The sequence below is a fragment of the Calliphora vicina genome, chromosome 1 (genome assembly GCF_958450345.1).
Source record: "Calliphora vicina chromosome 1, idCalVici1.1, whole genome shotgun sequence".
Lineage (NCBI taxonomy): Eukaryota > Metazoa > Arthropoda > Insecta > Diptera > Calliphoridae > Calliphora > Calliphora vicina.
In genome coordinates this window covers 102,653,340-102,675,524 of record NC_088780.1, presented here as the reverse complement: position 1 = coordinate 102,675,524, position 22,185 = coordinate 102,653,340, and the positions used below count along the sequence as shown (strand labels likewise).

Here is a 22,185-nt window from a genome sequence, read left to right as displayed (position 1 = left end):
AGTTAGTTTTATTAGGCTTTGGAAATAGTGAATAATATGGGCCACCCTAGTGTTGATAAAGCATAAAAGTGTGAGTTAGTTTTGTTCTTGTTATTGCTTTGGCATGTTGTATGGATACTTATTTTCCATATAACTACAACATCATTGTATAATCACTATTATAAAGATGAGAGGTTATTTAACATTTAATGTCTTGTGTTAAAAAGTATCCACACGCAAACACACTTTCAGTTATTTATATTTACACATGTATGCACACAAACTCTCGGGTATATTCATGTGGATACTTGTCTGTACGTGCATTTTAATTGATGTGTAGTGTTTTTCTTTTTTCAAAATCGTCTGCAATATATTGTCAGCTTAGGAGGCAAAGGTGTTAAGTTCACCTTTTCATAAAAATGCAATATGATAGAATGTAAAAATTCATGGCAATATAGCAACTATAGAAGAGTTCAAAGCAAATCTGACAGATAAAATAAATTTATAAAAAATTTATTTAGCTGATTTTGCAATCTAAGCTAACTGCAAACAAAGACTTTATTAATTGCAGAATATTTCAAGGGTTTACGTAGAAATTTATTAAAAGACTTAATTGTTTTTATAAGTCTAAGAATTGTTTTACCGACATACTCGGTGCTTACTCTAGACAGCAATTAAACGCTTATGAAATGTGCTTAATTGATAATAAGTATCATTAGATTGAGTAAACATGTTTCTTGATTGTTCATATATAACAACTAGGCAGATTGCTGTGGTCTTTGTTTATTATTTTTTTTTTAATTTTATAAAACTACTTAACATTTTCTTACCTTTTTTTTGGTGGTAAAAGGATTTTGAAATATTTGTGTATAAATTCAATTGTATAACAGAAAAGCCATCTTGATATGTTTATGTAATACAACCCGAGTCACAAATTTAATTTCCTTATAACATATATCCTCCTCTACGAATCGTTCATATATCATTTTGCAATCTGACCAGCAGTTTAGAATATTCAGAATTAATGAAACATGAGGTTAAAATAATATTTAGGGGGGAATTGTCTTAAAATATTATTAACTAATGGCGTTTTCTTTTCTGGCATAAATGATGCCTTTATTCTGCATATTAACCTTCTTTGTGTTCTTTTCTGAAAAAAATTTTCTTTTGAAATAATGTTACCCTAAAACGCCGTAAATTACTACATGTTTCACCCTCAATTTATAAGGCACAACTTTTTAAACAGAATTTCTTGTTATTGTTCGTTTGTGTTCGTATTTTTGGAATGAAAGTGTTAAAATGTAAGCAAAAAGTATGGTTTTAGAATATTTATTATCATAAATGATAATGGTTTTTGTTCTATTCTGTTGGCAATTGCATCAGTAGAGCACGGCAGGACCGATTTAGACAATTTTACGGAAACTTAGGTTTTTCGGAATGAAAAATTGACCACGCCCACTTTTTTCGATTTATCTAAAATCGGAAAACGGCTACATTGAGTTGTCAAATTTTTTTGTTTAAATGATCAAAATGATATCTAAAATCGCAGGACGCCTGGACCGATTTAACTAATATTTTTTTATTGTTGGCAATACATAGTCCGTAAAAGTTTTTACATAAATAAAAATTGTCCACGTCCACTAATACGCCCACTTATTTCATTCGATTTTTTATATAAAAACTAACAATAGCTTAAATCGATAATAACTTGTCCAATAAGCGTTTAATCAAGAAAGGAGCTCGATCTGTGATCACTCATATTTCTGATAAAAAATAGATTTTTTATATAAAAACTCAAAATATCTAAATTCGCTAATAACTTTGCCAAAAAGCGTTTAATGGAGAAAAGGAGCTCGATCTGTGATCACTCATATCTCTGACCAAAATTCGATTTTTTTATAAAAAAACTCAAAAAACTAAATTCGCTAATAACTTGTCAATAAGCGTTGAATCAATAAAAGGAGCTCGATCTGTGATCACTCATATTCAGAGATCGAAAATAACTTGTCCATATACCAAAAAACCCAAATTGTGATTTATATTTTTGTTATAAAAATAAATCACTGAAAATAACAGTTATAAAGTGATTTTTATATAAATGGTTTGGTGTGACCTTTATTCGTTTTTGTTGTTTTTTAATGGTTTGGTGTGAGATAAACAATTCATTTGTTCTTGTTCTTAATAACTGTTACTTTCTCTTTTATTTACATACAATAACATATTATTAGTAATTTTTAACAAATTATGGAAATAATATGATAAGTATGACGCAATGAAGTCTGAGTAACAGAAATGAGAATTTTTTTTAAAAATCTTTTGATAAGTTTTATATATTTAAACGTTGATTTACATCAAATGCATTTTTGCGATTTATTTTTCATGTTCGCAAATAAACGACACAAGCTGACCTTTACGAAAAAAATAAATTATAAATCACTCATCCAGATTTTTTGTGTTTGTTTCTTTTCTGTTTCTCTCAACCCCAAACCTAAAATGTTCTCGAATAAATCACTCTCTCAGCGATATATCACAAAAAATTATTTTTAAATGGATGCGAATGAGAATTTACCATTGAAATGAAAGTGAACCCGTTATTTTCGGTCTCTGCTCATATTTCTTAACAAAAATCGATTTTTTATATAAAAACTCAAAATATCTAAATTCGCTAATAACTTGGCCAACAAGCGTTTAATCAAGAAAAGGAGCTCGATCTGTGATCACTCATTTTTCAGACCAAAATTCAGTTATATAAAAACTGAAAATATGTACATTGATTTACATATATTCTGTTGTTGCAAGACTTAGGTTTTTGACAACAAACTTAGGTTCTTTGTCTCTCAGTAGCGCTTCTATGTATATATATTTTATTCTATGTCCTATATGAATAAAAATTATCATTCAATAATACTTTTTTTTTCTTCTTTTTAACTATTTTTACCCTTTTCAAACCGCTTCTCACAAATTCACAAACGTCTGTCGGGTCAGCTAGTGATTTAATAAATGGTACAAAATATGTTGGCAACATTTTGAGTTAGAAAAGAAAACAACATAAAACTTCAATATAATATAATTTCCTACAAACGCACTTTAATTATTGAGACAGTTTTGCATTTTTAATGACGATTTGATAATCTTTTATTTTGAATTGTTAACAAGATTCGGTCTGGCATTGATTGCAATATTATTTAAAGAAATTTAAGATCAATTTCCTCGTACATTTATTTAATTTTTAGTTTGAACTCAGTCACTGTCTTTATGCTTTGATTTTGGGCATTGTAGCTATATACTTTTCACCTATAGAAAGAATAACTAGAATATGTATCTTAAAACAAGTTAAAATTTAATTTTATTATCGATTTTTCAAAACTTTTTTGTTTGGTGTACAAACAATAAATTGTTAACTCGTCGAAACACCTGCATTTTAATATACATAGTCCTTTGTTTAATTTTTTTTAATTCATTATAATTCATGCGTTGTTGATGTTTAATGTTCTTCTTAGCAACACTAATGAAATAAAGGATTTTTTTGTTTGTTTATTATTTTGACACGACCAACATAAAAACATATAAGTATTTTTCATTTTAACACGCAGAGAAAAAACATAGATCGCCTTGGTTAAGACATAAAATGATTACTTTAGATCAGTTACGTCCAATCATCGATATTTGAGTTTGTGTTAAACAGCTTTGAAAGCTCTTGATTATTTGCAAAATAAACAGCAAGCATTGTTGTTTGATAGCTTGTTGTACTCTTGTCGGTGTGAAAGCACAAAAGCTTTTTTGTAAAAGCTCGCACGTTGTGCATATGAGCTGGACGTAACTGCTTTATGATTAATTAAAATAATATGATAACTTTGTCATATTATTATTGTATCAGATCATAATATGATTATTTCTGGACATATTATAATCATGTTGACAATTTGATGATCATATTGGGTAATAGTATGATGTTATAAGATCACATATCACGACTATATTTTATCATAAAATTATATTTCATGATACTAATAATGATCATAATATGTTTGAACTATAATCATAAATCTTATCATAATATGTTGCTATTAGGTTATGTTGTGGTAAACCATGTTTTTTCTCTGCGTGTACATATTTTTCATTTCCGGTGTAATTATCCATTTACATACATTGTATATATATGTATGTTTCTGTGTTTGTTGCTAATGTTCAACATATGTTTTTATTACACTTACTCACTTAAAGAAACTCTACAATAGAATCACCGACGTGTATGTATCACAGCAAACACTGAAGTTTTAAAACAATTATTATACATGGGTATCTCAAACATATAACTGTCCTACAATTTTTGACATTCAAATAAATGTTTGCTGAGATTCTTCTTAAGATAATGAAGATTTTGGAAATGAGGTTACAACATACAAGAAACAAATTCAAAAATTACCTTGAGAATGTTTATGAGCAGTTTTTCCTCTGCTTAAGCATCCATCTCATCTTCTCGGGTTTATATTACAACTTTATTATTATTATTGTATTATTTTTGGGCACTGACAAGTAGGAAGTAGGAAATGTTTGTTTGTTCCTTCAATTATTTACAGACACATTATTAAACATTAGGAAAGCCCTAAAAAAGTTTAATTAACAAAAAAAATCAATTGAGTAAAGCCTTCATTATGTTGCCAGTAACTATTATAACTACTAAACGAAGTTTTTTCTAAAATCTATTTAATTAAGCTACAAAAAATATTATTGTGATTTTTTAGGACTCTAAAAAAGGATGGAAATTAAATTTCTTTAATTATGATTTTAAATAAAATAAATTTTCCTTTCAGTTAATAAAATTAGAAACATATTGCGACATCCTTATAAAAGGTGCCATCCTAATTTACGTTCAACACTCTCACTCAATTTATGACATTTCTCTCATAATAATAATGTTGTTTTCGTTTACTGTTGTAATATGACTTGTTAAATTTTCTAATTAAATTAAGGTTTTCAAAATTTATATAAACAAGTTTTATGTTTGTTCTGAAACCCCAAAAGTAAAATGACACTCATGAAAAACATGTACGAAATATGGCAAAATTTCATTATTATAATTTTCTATTATAGTTTTCTTAAAAATGAACACACTCTACATATATTACTAACGATTTAATCTAATGAGAAATTAAATAATAATATAATTTGATAAGAGCATTAGAACCAATAGCAAGACTATTGGCGTTTTCTTTTCTGGCATAAATGTTGCCTTTATTCTGCCTTTTACCCTTTTTTGTGTTCTTTTCTGAAAAAAAATGTAGTTTGGTAAGAGTATCCATAACGTGTTCTTTTCAAATAATGTTGCACCAAAACCCCGAAAATATGCTACATATTTCACCCTCAATTGTATCAAAATGTTAGAAAGGCATCACTTTTAATTTTTCGATAAATGTCTGATGTTTTCAAATATATATTGTTTTTTAATTTTGCGTAAAGTACAGGTTGCAATTTTGAAGATATTTGGACATATGTTTAGTCATAACTCCCATATAAGGCCAACTTCCAAAAATAATTCACGAAAATAAATTATTGAAATTAAAAACAAAATGTTTTTCGCTCATTTACTCAGTGTAGATCGGTCTTGATCGACCATACTTTCTTACTTGTTTTTACACTAAGATATGGTAAAAAGTTGAAAAATGTCGAAAATATTCGCAAAACGTCGATTTAAATAAAAATGTCGAAAGTTCGAAAAGTCGACTTTTTATAAATCTAAAAAAGTGAATGTTCGAAAAGTACACTTTTTGTTTAGTGGGTATTTAAAATAATAGCCAAATTTATGGACTGAAAATAGACTTTACTGCTTTTGTGGTCAGGCTGATTTATTTGAAATTAATGCTAAGTTACCTTTTATGTAAATTTATCTGCTGAGTATTTTACACCGTACATATCTACATAAGTAATGTACATGAAATTGGGTTAACGATACAAACATAGGGTAACATAGAGACGAGATGTAACTGTCGAAAACCTTTGTCTGTTGTCAAAAACTTAACTCTCGCAACAACAAAATACATGTTAGTTAATGTATTTCGTTGTTGTATCAGACATATGATTTGCTATATTTTTGTTTGACAAAGCGGAGTATCGCGTCTCTATGTATAATTTTCAAATAGTTATAAGCAATTATTTAATTAAGTTATTAAGCATATTTTTAAATAAATTTTTCACACATTTTGTTGTAATTTATTTTCACATTTTAATTTTATTACAGAATACTGTAGACAAACTGGTACAAAGAGCCAATGCATCTTTAGTAATTGGTACATCCTCGTGGAAGGAGCAATTTATTGAAGCACTTACAGTGAATCCCGGTAAATAGAAAATTCTAATATATATTCATATTCATATTGAAAAATTTCACTTTCTCTTTGTTCCTCTTTGTTGTTCATGTTTCTACTTTTGTTTGAAATATGCACTTCATACATGCATAAATTCACAAGCTGTTAAATAATGCAACAGCTACAACAGAAACAAAAAAGTATAGAAATAAAAAATTACTAACAAATTATGGCTGTATGATGCATATTTCAACATGTACATGGAAAGAGAGTAAAGAAAATTCTTTATTACTCATCTAGTTAAAGAAAAAATGAAATATCCATATAAATTAAATCGTTTTCTCTTTTATGCATATATTTATTTGATTTTCTTTATATTTCCCTTTCCTCAACACAGGCGATGATGGTGGCGAAGAAGGCGATGAGGAGGGCATGTCAGCCACACCATCCTGTTTTGATTATGTAATGCATTTCTTAACTTTATTCTGGAAACTCTTGTTTGCATTCATCCCACCAACAGGTAAATTTTTAATTTTTCTCTATTTTTTTGTATTTTATAAGAATTTTAAAAAATTGCTGAACATGAAATGAAAATGAAATACAAGTGGCCACTGTACAACAGTAGTAGTTAAAATTATTAAATTTGATTAATATGCCAAAGAATGGAATGACACAAAAAAAAACTAAAATGAATATTTGAATTTTAAATTTTAAATTATTCGTGCATGAAAAAAACATAAAATGAAGTGACTTGCCAGAAGATATTGTTAGTGCTATAGTAGCTTCTAGCTCACAAAAGAAAAACTTAAATTGTGGAAATTTCTACTGCAAATATGCATGTATAATTAAGTTATTAAATTTCTTGGTTATTTGTAAACTGGTAGTAAAAATAGTCTAAAGTACTGGTTCGATTGTAAAATGCTGTATGAACGAATCGTACAAAAGGGTATAGAATTTAAGAAAATTAAATTGGTGACAACCCTGTTCGCAGACAAGATGGGATACAGGATGTCAAAGTTTAATCAAAAAAAGGACCTCGATCTGTAATCACTCATATTTCTGACCAAAAATCGATTTTTTATATAAAAACTCAAAATATCTAAATTTGCTAATAACTTTCCCAATAAGCGGTGATTCAAGAAAAAGAGCTCGATCTGTGATCACTCATATTTCTGACCAAAATTCTATTTTTTATATAAAAACTCAAAGTATCTAAATTCGCTAATAACTTGGCCAATAAGCGTTTAATCAAGAAAAGCAGGTCGATCTGTGATCACTCATATTTCTGACCAAAATTAGATTTTTTATATAACAACTCAAAAATCGATTTTTTATATAAAAACTCAAAATATCTAATTTCGCTAATAACTTGGCCAATAAGCGTTTAATCAAGAAAAAGAGCTCAATCTGTGATCACTCATATTTCTGACCAAAAATAGATTTTTTATATAAAAACTCAAAATATCTAAATTCGCTAATAACTTGGCCAATAAGCGTTGAATCAAGAAAAAGAGCTCGATCTGTGATCACTCATTTTCTGACCAAAAATCGATTTTTTATATAAATACTTAAGATATCTAAATTCGCTAACTTGGCCAATAAGCGTTTAGTCAAGAAAAGCACCTCGATCTGTAATCACTCTGACCAAAAATCGATTTTTTATATAAAAACTCAAAATATCTAAATTCGCTAATAACTTGGCCAATAAGCGTTTAGTCAAGAAAAGCAGCTCGATCTGTGATCACTCATATTTCTAACCAAAATTCGATTTTTTATATAAAAACTCAAAATATCTAATTTCGCTAATAACTTGGCCAATAAGCGTTTAATCAAGAAAAGGAGCTCGATCTGTGATTACTCATATTTCTGACCAAAATTTGATTTTTTTTATAAAAAACTCAAAATATCTAAATTCGCTAATAACTTGGTCAATAAGCGATTAATCAAGAAAAGGAGCTCGATCTGTGATCACTCATATTTCTGACCAAAATTCGAAATTCGCTAATAACCTGGCCAATAAGCGTTTAATCAAGAAAAGCAGGTCGATCTGTGATCACTCATATTTCTGACCAAAATTAGATTTTTTATATAACAACTCAAAAATCGATTTTTTATATAAAAACTCAAAATATCTAAATTCGCTAATAACTTGGCCAATAAGCGTTTAGTCAAGAAAAGCAGCTCGATCTCTGATCACTCATATTTCTGACCAAAAACAGATTTTTTATATAACAACTCAAAATATCTAAATTCGTTTATAATTTGACCAATAAGCGTTGAATCAAATGGCAAAAATTCAACTTTTGTTTATTAAGGGCCACCTTAGGTAATATATAAGTTTGTCATTCCATTTGTAATTTCTACGTTTTTCATTTGCGACCCCACGAAGTATATATATTCTGGATCGTTATAGATAGCGGAGTGGATTAAGCCATGTCCGTCTGTCCGTCTGTATGTTGAAATCAACTTTCCGTAGGGAATTCTCTTGGCTCGGTTGCTATTTAAAATTGAGAAACTCGGCCCACAAATGACTGAGATATAAGGAAAAAACCGGAAAAAATCTGGATTACTAAATCATTAATATAGACAATATGGATATCTAATGATAGGCATTTTAAAGTCCATTGCAACGATGTATATAAGGCTATAGTAAGATATACAATGGGTCAAAATAGGGAAAAATATTTTCAACCCGAATTTTTTTCACCAAAAAAATCTGTTTCTCACAAATTTTTTTTTTTAAATTTTGAAAAAAAATATTTTTGGTAAATTTTGCTTACTTAAGATAGTTTTTGTTTACTTAAGGTATTTATAGACGGCAATACTGAGTATTAATATTTGTCAAAAACTCAAGTATCATAATACAATTTCATCGTCTAAACAAAATTTGTATTAGATTTTCAAAAAATACAAATGATTTTTTTGATTTACGGTCGGTATTCAAAATTAGTTTAAAACAATTCAAAAACTTTTTATTTTCATATGTATCGGGTATGTATTTATAAAAACAAATAAGGCAAATAAAAATGTCAAGAAAATATAAAATAAAAATAAAGTTTGCAGAAAAATATCAATCAACAAAGAAATAAAATATTTGTAATACTATCGTGTAAACAATAAATGTTTTTCGAAACGATTTTTTAAAATATCGAATGATTTCAATAATATTTTAAATTTGAAAAGTGTTAATACTCAGTATTGCCGTCTATAAATACCTTTAAAAATATAAAAAATTTGTATTTTAAAGTAAAATTTAGTTTTTCAGCTAGTCTACTTTCATTTTTTTTGCTTTAGAATCATTAAGGCTGAAATTTCTTTTTGCAAAAATAAACTCTTCATTTACTTTATTAACATTTTAAAACCATGTTAATAATATTTTGTATTTTTTAAAAATAAACAACTTGTGTTCAAAAAAAATTAAATAAATAATATAAAATAAAATTTTTGATTATCTCCCCTTCAATTCAAGCAGCTGCAAAATCATCCTTTTTTATTTCCTTCAATTTCCTCTTCAATTAAAAAGTGAATTCCAACTTGTTTTAATAAAATTTAAATTTCAACCTCCTTGTTAATGTAAATTAAATGTGTATGTATGTATGAAAGGAAGAAAAAGGTGAAATCCTTGAACCTCATTTAGTTTTGCTTGTCACCTTGTTGTGGCATTGCTAACAAAACGGTTTTATGGCTGGTTGTTTGGTTGGCTGGCTGGCTGACTGACTGATTAACTGTTTTGTAGGTCTCACATTTTTTAGTCCTGCAACATGTTTTTTTTTTGTGTTTTTCCAATGGCGTGGCGTGACTGTTATTTAGCAAATAAAATTTAAATGCTTTTTTTGTACAAAAAAATGATTCAAAGTCATCGTCTCCTCTATGGGATACTCATTTTTAATGCAATACTAAATAGTCGTCAAGCACTTTGACAGTCAGGCAACCAACCAATGAACCGTGTTCTGCTAAACAACAGGTGTCATCATGTTGAAGTTTTAAAAAAAAAAATATGTAGATTTTTCTGTATATCTACTCATAGTATTAAGTTTTTTGTTTTGTTTAAATAACAATTAGATTACAATTTAATATGAATATTGCAAAAACATGTGATTATATCTAAAAAAAACATTTGTAGAGCCACCATGCAACTACTGTCACTTGTATACATTTTCAATTTTAAAATATTATAATAATTGTTGCTGATTTATTTGTTTTATATATATGCATGTGTTTGTTTTTAAATTTCAGATATTGCCGGCGGTTATTTATGTTTCGTAGTATCAATATTTTGCATTGGTGTGGTCACCGCTGTTATTGGTGACATTGCCTCATATTTCGGTTGTACGTTGGGCGTCAAAGATGCCGTCACTGCCATTTGTTTTGTTGCTTTGGGTACAAGTATACCAGGTAAGTTCTTTTTTCCATAATTAACAAATTTATTTATGTAGATCAGTTGTATAGTTAGGAAACAACTTCTACTAGAATTTATTAAATTTTATGTCAGATTTAAAAAATATGAATGTAGAATTTAAATTGTTGGGTGTATGACTTAAAAATGCGGGATTTTTTTTAAATTGTTAGCTTTTATTTTTAAACATTTGTACAATAGAAATTTATTAAAAGTATTGGCCAATTTCGGATAATCTGTTCCGAAGTGAAGCATATCCCAGAGAGAGTTTTCTGCATCGATCGAAACAAATAGTAGTCGGACTTCTTTTAACAGATATTGTAACATGTGGCCGAGCGTTGTGATGATGGAATATTAGAGAATATTTCATGTCTGGTCACATATTCTGGACGTTTTTCGGTCAATGCTCGCTTCAAACGAATATGTCGCATTCGGTACAGGTTCCCTGTGATGGTCTGGTCAGATTTCAGCAGCTCATAATAGATATGACCCTTTTTGCCCCACCAAATACAGAGTATTACCTTATCGCCATGGATATTTGGATAATGGTGCTACTTCAATGGGGTTGGTCCACAAATTCGTTGGACTAAGTAAGTGAAGTATAATTAAATGCGTAGTTTATTATGTGGGGGTATCAACTACGCATACATTTGGGACCAGAAGGCATTGATCCTGTTACTCCATCCCGCCCTTGGTTCTACCACAAAGATCCTTCATGACATTCCTCGGCGGAGGCTCTAATCTATTACAGTTGTAATGTGTGGAGGACGCAAACTAAAGTGATGTCCGATAGACTACCAAGACTTAATAGTTCTTCCTTTTATTGTTTGACTTAGGTAGATGTAGTATTGTAGTATTTGTCTTAAGTGAAAATGCCAAGGGGACGCGAATATTCATTTAACGTAGAATTGTACATACCGTCCTAATCGACAATATCTCAGCCTGAAATACACCCATTAATCATGTTATATCCCCTCCATTCCCGACTGGAAGGAATAATAACTTTGAACATTCTACCAAAGTCCGTAATACATGCTCCCATTTAACCGGCTTATACCCCATTTAGAACCGAACATTGTGGTAACTATCCAGTTACAGATGCAGACTTTAACATATATATCTTTAAGAGCCCGTTAATTTGCGATAGTTGATACTTTGCATTTCATAAATTCTAGTGATTTTTCGGTGGAACTTAAAACCTCATGCAGGGCTATTTTCATTTATAAAAAAATAGAGTTTATTGAGCCCAAAACAGCATAATATTTACCCCAGGAAAAAGGAACAATAACTTAACGTTCCACTGTGGTTCCAAATCAAAATCTAGGTGGACAAAATTATTTGGCGCTCTTTTTATATAGAATTGGTATCTCCGATTCCAAAAAAAATGTTTAAAAGATCAATATAAACTTTTTATACCCTACACCACCATAGTGGGGAGGGTATAATGCGTTTGTGCAGATGTTTGTAACGCCCAAAAATATTAGTCTAACACCCACCTTAAAGTATACCGATCGGCTTAGAATCACTTTCTAAGTCGATTAAACGATGTCCGTCCGTCTGGTCGGCTGGCTGGCTGGCTGTCCATGTAAACCTTGTGCGCAGAGTACAGGTCGCAATTTTGAAGATATTTCGATCAAATTTGGTACATATTATTTTTTCGGCCCAAGGACTAAGCCTATTTAAATTGGCTGAAATCGGTCCATTATTTCACCTAGCCCCAAAACAAATGTCCTTCCGAAATTGGACTTTATTGGTCATAAATGTTTAATTTATAAATGTATCTCCACAAATTGCGCTCCAAATAAGTTTTATATATATAAAATTCATGTCACCAAATTTTGTTACGATCGGTCCATAATTAGTCATAGCTCCCATATAGACCCGCTTCCGAAAATCACTTTAACGTGCATAAATCGCTTAAAAATGTTGGTATACTCACAAAATTCAACATAGTAAACTTTTATATAGACATAAATCACACGACCTAATTTCATGGTGATCGGTCCATAATTGATCATAGTCCCCATATGAGGCCCACTTCCGAAAATCACTCAAAAATACAAATTATTGAAATTTTAAAAGAAAAATGTTTTTACTCTTTTACTTAGTGTAGGGTATTATATGGTCGGGCTTGACCGACCATACTTTCTTACTTGTTTTAAGTTACAGTAGGCTCTAGATATATAAAAATCAATAATAATTAAAAAAAAAGTATTTCGGCGGGTGCTGGCGGCTACAATTTTTTTACAAAGACATTCCCCAGAAGTTTCTTTAAATGATATATATAGTCATTGGACGGGCTTCGACGGTTTGTTTTTTTGGCAAGCTATATACATTCTTAGAAAAAAAATATCAGTATATTTGAGATCAAACTTTAAAGGACTATAACAAGAAAATGGAGAGGCGCATAAATATAAGATATACACTTAATTAAAGCCTATATCAATGTTTATCTATGTTTTGAAGTATGAATTTCTATATGGTAAAACAATTGAGATATATGTATGTAATTTAGTAAAGCAGTAAAATATTAAAAAAAATTAACGAAAATATGATTCAAAATTGTTTGAACTTCTGGCGCTTCTGTCGAGAAAATTAAATGTCCAATTGAAAAACCCATTTGTATTGGAGGAGAGCAGATTGTCAGCTTCCGAATTTCATAATTTTGTCCACCTAGATTTTGATTTGGAACCAACTATACGCTTTATAAAACTACAGAACATTTTTCTTTGAACAACTTTTAAGCTTTGATTTCATGCTCTAGCCTTTTTGTTTCACTCGTTACTCTCATGCACTAGTGGGAAAATCCATATCAAAACGGACAGAAAACTGCTATTTTCGGATTTCACATCTTCGATTTTAATGAATTTTACCACACATATTACGGTTCCACAGGGTTCCTCAAATCTATGACTATTTCATTTCAAAAATATCGCGATTTGAAAATTGAAAATTCATATAAAAATTTAAGCAAATAAAAAACAGAACACAGTTGAATCAATTTCAATTTATGTGGTAAAACACAGGTGCTTAAATTTTTATATGAATTTATATGAAAAAACGTATTTTTAATAAAGTTTTTCATTATAACTCCTAAACTAATCGAGTGAACTCATACCATTTTCATTTTGAATTTTTAACACCACGATCTTTGATATTTTTTACATTGAAATATATACTCTGAAAATTGACCTTTAACCTTTTGGAAGTAAACAATTTTATTCACACCATTTTGAGGAAAATATCTTTGCCTTTAAAATTGAATCAAAAATTATGTTGAACTTTGAGTAGCTTCAAAGTATTAGACAATTTTAAAAAAAATTTTCATTTTTCAAATCGCGATATTTTTACATCAAAATGAGTTTCCATTGAAAAAGTCACTGATATGAGAAACATATTGGATATATTATTAATATGGTAAATTTCATTAAATTCGGAGATGGTAAATCCGACTGCTGTCCGCTTTGACATGGATCTTCCCTAGTTCATTTTTATATAGGTTCAATTCGTTTGATTTTGAAAATATGATATTTGCTTGTGCTCTAGTCGTTTCCTCTCCGTTGCGATCTAACAAACGAACTGATTTTAAGAACACGACGAAGTTACTCAAATCATTTCTAGAAATTTGTTTAGATTTGTATAACTATAGGCCTGCTAGTCTTATGTTAGTATTCAGTGTTTGAACTACGTACGTATGTATATTCTAAATTTCCATTAACAAAAACTGACTTCATTTTATAAGCTGAAACTACAAACGTTCGAAACAATTTGTATGCAAAATATTCAAGTTTCAAACAATTTCCCGCATACAAATTGCATACGTTTCAAAACGTTTCGTTTTATAAGATGATGCCCTAAAAAAAACTTTTTTTTTAAATTTTTATATTGGATACTTTATTTATAAAATTGTTTTATTTATATATTTTTACACAATAATTGACAACCATAATTTGATTGTGTATATACAAAAATATCATTGTCGTTTTTCTATATATATTAGTACAAGACAGAATGTGCATAAAATGGACAGACCCCATATTTAAAGCTGGTTGGTACTGGTATTTGAAAGCTTTGAAAAACATAATCAGCTTTAGTAGTGGGCAAACTAACTAGTACTCTGTTTGATTGCACGTGAACATACATATTTTATCAAGTAAATTTAAATGTTTTCCCAGCTTGCTGAGAGCACTTAGATTATTTGCAGTACTTAGCTTTGAATAATTAGTTTGTAGATTCCCAGCTGAAGCCTTTCTCGTGAAATTTGTAAACTAAATTTCAATAAAGTTAGCACTCAGGTTTTACTTCCGAATTGACATAGACAGTGTAAAGGGTGTTTAATTAAGCCCGATAGAAAGGGTTAACTGTCAAACGAACCGTCATACTGCGCTCACTTTTTGATATTTATGATATATATGCTCATGAATAGATGCTTGAACAACTAAATTATATAAATTTACTTTGAAAATCAGTCATCAATTCGCGCAATTTATAGACGACTGTTTTATCGTAAAATTGTGTTTAGCGATCAGGATCATTTATTTTTTACTTAACGGATTTGTTAATAAACAAAATTGTCGCATATGAAGTGGGAACAATCCACAACAGACTTCGGAGCTCGCATTACGGTCAATGGAGATCGTTACCGCACCATGATCAATGATTTTTTCTTTGAAAATTTGGATGATACTGATCCACATTTATAAATTGGCCTCCAAGGTCGTGCGATTTGACGCCTCTCGCTTATTTCCTGTGGGGCCATGTGAAGTCTCTGGTTTAGGCTGATAAATCTGCAACAACTGCAACAATGCTCGAAAAAGTGTACCAAAATTGGACGTCCAGAATGCGCTTCGTTAAGAACAGCCGCGGTGGACATATGCCCAAAATCATTTTCAAATGTTAATGTCATGTACATATTTGTTTTTCAAATAAAAAAATTCTTGATTAAAATTTACTTTTTTGTGTTATTTTTGCTATCGGGCTTAAAAATTACCCTTTATAAACAACTTATTTTTGTGCAAATTTTATATACAAATCATTTTATATTTTCAAGTGTTGCTCACATGATTTTAATTAATGATGGTAAACATTTTGTCCATGACTTTGAACAGAGTACTCAGCTATAAATGTGATTGAATGTAAGGAGTGAGATCGAAAAATTCTTAACACACGTTTTTCATTACATTTTTTAACCCAAGTATTATTTGAATTTTTTTTTGATCAAGTTACCTTTGAAAAACATGTCAGTTATTATGTGTAATGTCAATTATATTAATTTTTTTGTTAATCTGATTAAAATGAGTGACCAGAAAAAAGTGCGTACTGAAATTATTAAATATTTTCAACAAAACCCAACTTGGTCTTACAAAAAGTTGGCCAAGCATACAAAGGTCTGCCGTCAAACTGTTTCCAATGTTATTAAACAGTACCGGGAGAACTTGTCAGTTGATAGAAAACCTGGTTCAGGTAGAAGGAATGGTCCACATGATGTTTCTAAAGCCAAAAAAATAGAACGCATTTTCAAAAGAGCTCCCAACACATCCGGTAGGAAAGCAGCCCGGTTAGCTCAGTGCTCGGACTATTTGGTACGAAAAGTTAAAGCTAATGCAGGTTTAAAAACATACAAGGCTCAAAAAGTTCCTGACAGGAACGCTACTAAAAATTTAGAGGCCAAAAACAGAGCACGGAAATTGAAGTCAAGTTTTATAAAAAAATATTCTTGCTGCATAATGGATGACGAAACGTATGTTCTGGCAGATTTTTCGCAACTTCCAGGTCAAAAATTTTATGTTGCTGATGCTCGAGGGAATGTTGAAGAAAAGTTTAGGACCCAAAAGCAGACAAAATTTCCCAGAAAGTTCTTGGTATGGCAAGCAATATGCAGTTGCGGCAAAAGAAGCCACTCATTTGTTACAACGGGCTCTATAAATACCGAAATTTACATCAAGGAATGTTTACAAAAAAGGCTGCTTCCATTCATAAGACTTCATAATGTGTCCACTTATTTTTGGCCTGACTTGGCATCCTGTCACTATGGCAAACAAGCCCTTGAGTGGTACAAGAACAATAATGTGGTATTTGTACCAAGAGAGGCAAATCCTCCAAACTGCCAGGACCTAAGGCCAGTGGAGAGATATTGGGCTCTTGTTAAAAGACACCTTCCAAAAGTGTGGTAGATTTTAAACGGAGATGGACTACATGTTCGAGCAAAGTGACAGAAAGCACTATAAAAACGTTAATGGAAGGGTTTCCGAAAAAGGTTCAAAATTTCATCACTAGTGATTAAAACTATAAAAATAATTTTTTTTGTAAATTGTAATAATAATTTCAATCAAATAAAAAAAAATTAAAGCTGTAAGTTTAGTGGTTTCTTTTTTATAAACATATATGTATGTTAAGAATTTTTCGATCTCACTCCTTATTATGTATAATAATAGAAATGTTTGAAAATTTTCAAATAAATCATTTCAACTGAGTCAAAAAAAAAAACCGTTGCCAAAATAAAACTTTTTGAATTTCATGTAAATAAGTTAACTAAAGTTACCAGTAAAGCTCATATCTTAACTCTATATTGTACTGCAACAATGTTGCTAAACAATTCTTCAAGAGCTGCCTACTAAATACTAAATGAGTCTCAACTAATTGCAATTAATGCTGATACAAATACAAATTTTATCACGATATTGAAATACAGTAATATGCAACATTGTTCAGATGCATTCAATGTATCCGATACGAGTTAAATGTTGCTAAATTTTGATTCCATTCTCCATTCTCTAAAAACAAAATGCTTTTCGTTTTTGATTTTTGTTTATATACATACTTAAAATAGCTTAGCCCTATATTAACTAGCAACAATGTTGCTAAACAATTGTTCTAAAAATTCTCCTAAAAGCTGCCTATAATAAACGAAATTAACAAAATTGTTGGTTGTAGTTAGTAAAAATCCTTAGCAGGGTTATAGTTTTTGTTTTTTAAAAGCAGATTTTTACAATATTTTTTGTATATATCGTATTAATGTTTTTAATATGTAAGTAACTGGAAAAACGTATTGAATTTATTAAAATTTTTTGTTTGTTCTTTTCAATTACTCTTAGATACATTTGCCAGTAAAGTAGCTGCCATTCAAGATAAATACGCTGATGCTAGTGTGGGTAATGTAACCGGTAGTAATGCTGTAAATGTCTTCCTGGGCATTGGTGTTGCGTGGTCTTTAGCTGCGATTGTGCATGAAGCAAAGGGCACCGTTTATGCTGTAGAACCCGGAACGTAAGTAGAATAATTACACAATTACACAAATATTAATTAAAATGTGTCTGTCTGTGTGTAGTTGGGTGGCCCTTATTTTGCAGTTTTCGGATTTTCGATGCTCCCAAGGTCCTAAATTTTAAAAAACCAAATGCTGAAAATTTTAGCAAAATAATTTTTTTTAGAATTTCCAAGTTTTTTGCAAACCATCGAAAATCACAAAAGAGCAAAATACAGGCCGCCCTAGTGTTTACTTGCCACATACCTACACATTTTTCAATTTAATTCAACTAATGGATGTTGTATTCTGTTGTTCTTTTACAGTATTGCCTTTTCTGTAACACTTTTCTGTTCGGAAGCTTTAATTGCCATCCTTATACTGATGCTAAGACGTAGTAAAAAGGTTGGCGGTGAATTGGGTGGTCCCAGAAACATCAAAATCTTTAGCAGTGTTATATTGTTCAGCTTATGGGTCATTTATTTGCTGGTAAGCACATTGGAAGCATATGGAGTCATTCATGGATTCTAAGCAGCAACTCCCTCAACAACAATACAACACATCTTTACAACCAACCAAGTAGCAGAAGTAGAACATGAAAAAATATTGAAAATAATAAGCGAATTAACATCAAACAACAACAAAAAAATACCAGCATTACTATTTGTAACAACTTTTTTTATAAATACATAATATACATTTCACTACTATTACATACAACAAAAACAAAAAAAAATGAGAAAAACTACTATCTAGAAAACATAAACTATAAAAAAACACAAGCTAACTTAACTTAACTACTACTACTTAGAGTTACTTAATGTTAGATTTAAAACTAAATACTAAATATTGAGTCAAAACCTAAAAAAAAAAGAACCAAAAAAAAAACAAACAAAATTTTCATTTTTATAACTTTTTCTTAAGTCCAAACAAACCTAAAAAAAACAAGTCATAAATATTTATCAACTGTAATCGAGTCACACAGAATTTAGTTAAAATGTGTATGAGAAACCAGAAATTTAAAGAAAGATAAAAATTAGCCTAGCTAAACCATCTAAAACAAAATAATTTAAGTTTTAGAAAAGAAACTAAAGAAAAATGCAATACAAGGAGTTTTGCATAAGTTTAGCAGCTTTGTAAATGTTGTCAGTTTGTTAGCAATATTGTGGAGAAACATTTCATTGAAATAAATGGTAAATAATAAAATCTTTAATGTTGCTAAACAATTGTTAGTTTGTAACTAAACGTTCTGTTTAAACCTACAGCCTATAAGTATGTAAACTTTAATGTTTATAAATATTTAACTCAAGAAATAAATGTAAACAATAATTCCTTAATGTTTCTAAACAATTCTAGTACTGTAAGTTGCTAAACAACTTTGGGTCTAAACATTCTTTGTGAATCTGCAACATATTTATGTAAACTTTAATGTTTATAAACATTTAACTCTTTAAATGTAAACTAAACATCTTAGTATCTAAAAATTCTGTGTGAAACATGTTTCTAAACATTTAACTCTAGAGCCAAACGAACATTTTTATTATTAAAACCAACATTGATAAACTTGAAATGTTTAAGCTAGCTTTACACTTTCTGAGTTAAATTAGTGAAATAAAGGAGAATCTAATAATAGCTCTCTGAGAATTTAGCTCTGTTAAGACCTCAAATAGTGTAAAGAAAGCTTTATTAAGTTTATGTTGCTAAACAATGTTTAAGCAAAATTGTCACAATATTATTATTTGGAATTCTAGCAATTAGAATTTGTAATAAATAAATCTATTTTGCATAAATTGCTTTAGAAAACAATGAAATTTTAATCAAATTTTAAACTTCAGCAACATGTTGCTAAACATGACTGATATTAAAAGCTCTAACTAAAGAAACATTCTAGAAAACTATTTTCTTTTTTAAAATCTTTACATAATGAGTGTAACATAGACATTTTAACAAATTTTTTAAACCAGCAACATGTTGCTAAACATGGCTGCTCAAACTACCGCAACATTCTAGAAAACAATTTTCTTTTTTTTTAAATATTTAACAATTTCTTTACACAATGAGTGAAACATAGACAGAGAATGTTTAATTTCAGCAACATGTTGCTAAATATGTCTGCTGTTAAAAGCTCAAACTAAAGAAACATTCTAGAAAACTATATTAAATCTTTAATCATTTCTCTCCATAATGAGTGAAATATGGACATTTTAACAAATGTTTAACTTCAGCAACATGATGCTAAACATTTCTTATATACATAAAAACATCAAAGTAAGGAAAGCTTCTAGAAAACTATTTGCTATTTGCTTCTTAAAAACTCTCTCAATAAGTGAAACATTTTACTGGCAACATTTCAAATGTAGCTAAACAAAACCTATAAACATACTCATAACAAAACTCCTTGTATTAAAATATTTCTTTTTGTTTTCTAAACCATTCATCTAAGTGTGTTTTGTTTTCCAAATAATCACAATTTGTTACTACTCTCTTTTAAAAAAAAAAACCAAATGTGTGAATGCAAATGTGTATAGTAAAACTTAAAACCTACTTTAGCTAAATCTCTTGTCATTCTATAAAACCAAATTCAAAAACATTAGAAAAAAACCCAAGAATTAAAAACTAATTGTGTATTATTAATTAAATATAAACAATAATTTAAAATTAACTTATAAATTAATACTACTACAATTATAAAAGCAAAAACCACAACAAAAATATTTATTATTACTCCATAATTTAAAAAAAGAATTTAAACAACAAATAATTAACTATAAATGTAAACATTTTTATTTTTTTGTAATTTAAGTTATAGCAAAAAGAAAAGGAATATAATCTTTCTTCTTTTAGTTTCTTTGTAAATTGTTCATAATTTGTTTTAATTTAATAAGTTTTTCCTGTATTGTATAGAAAAACTATTGTTATTTATTATTTCCTTAATTTGTTTTTTAGTTGCATACTATGTTTTGTATTTATTCTATTATTCTACTTCCTGTTTTTTTTTTTTTTTGTTAATAAAAATATTTTTAAAAAATATATCATTTAAAAAAAACAACTATTCAAAAAGGCAGGAATCGGTAAAATTATTTTAATTTTTAAAATTGTTATACTATTAATGTTTTGTTTATAAACATGTTGCAAGGTATATTTAAGGCAACATTTCTGTTCCTGTTGTATGTTGCTAACAGAAAATTTTACAAAAAATGTATGTAATTGTCAGTTATTTGTTTACGATATTAAATATTTTGTTTAGAAACATGTTGCAGAGTATGATTATAGCAACATATTTGTTTTTAATAGTGTTGCAGATAAGTTACAGAGTCCCAAAACCTGTAACTTTTCCCAAGTTGAACAGAAATATTCTTTGGATCTCCGATTGAAAATCCTTAAAATAGTTGAGAGTTATCATTGTTATCAAGTTAAATTATTTTTTTTTTTTTAGACCACGTTGAACTAATGCCCTAACTTGATTCCAGTTCTTATGACGATCTTGCAATATTAGTCCTCGCAATTTATTTATAGTCTTTGTAGATTCATATAAACGAAATCTTAAATGTATACATCGGGAACTAATGCTTCTAATAATCTATAAGTCACATTTCAATCTTGCAATATCAGTTTTTCCAATGGATCAATAATTCCTAATAATGCCCAAACATGCTTATAATAAGTCACATTGCGATCTTGCAATATCATATCACGTGTCAAAAGACTATTTCAAAATATTTAAAAACAAACCTTAAATTTTCAGTAAAAATACCAGATTTCAAAATATTTTTTGCCATATAAAAATATTAATGAAATCTAAATGATTTCTAAATAAAACTTTTTAAAGGTTTCTCAGAAATTCTGCAAACTAACAGAAATTCTAGAAACAAAAAGAAAAACAATGAAAATTGTTTTCATATTTAAAAGTTTTGAGAACCAAAACAGAAACTTCAGCAGTAAAGCCAGCTTTCAAACTAAATTTCAGTTACAAAATCCATTTTAAGATTACAGTATTTAGCTAAATTTAAATAATTTTACTGATGCCTGTTTATAATTTCGTTTTTGTCTTTTTCTTTTTCTTAATTTTAATTTATTTCATTGTTTATGTTCTTTAAAGAAAAATATTTAAGAAATTAATCCTTAAACGAAAATACTTGCCATTACATTTAGTTTTTAAACATAATTTAGCAACGAAACAAATGTTTGTATAAACTTTATATTTCTGATTTCAAATAATTGAATAAAAAATCATAAAATTAATTGTTACAACAAGTGATTGT

General features: G+C 28.9%; 1 protein-coding gene across 4 annotated transcripts in view; it reads left to right on the top strand.

Moving 5' to 3' along the window:
• Calx (sodium/calcium exchanger 3) overlaps window positions 1-20,668 on the top strand; it is a 348,920-nt gene extending 328,252 nt beyond the window's left edge. For all 4 annotated transcript variants that reach the window (XM_065515313.1, XM_065515314.1, XM_065515311.1 and 1 more), the window contains 5 exons: window positions 6,218-6,317; window positions 6,682-6,804; window positions 10,521-10,679; window positions 17,775-17,946; window positions 18,250-20,668. In XM_065515313.1, the coding sequence (XP_065371385.1) occupies window positions 6,218-6,317; window positions 6,682-6,804; window positions 10,521-10,679; window positions 17,775-17,946; window positions 18,250-18,454 (759 nt within the window). In that variant the 3' untranslated portion in view covers window positions 18,455-20,668. The remainder of the gene's footprint in view (window positions 1-6,217; window positions 6,318-6,681; window positions 6,805-10,520; window positions 10,680-17,774; window positions 17,947-18,249) is intronic.
• Window positions 20,669-22,185: the final 1,517 nt, after the last annotated feature.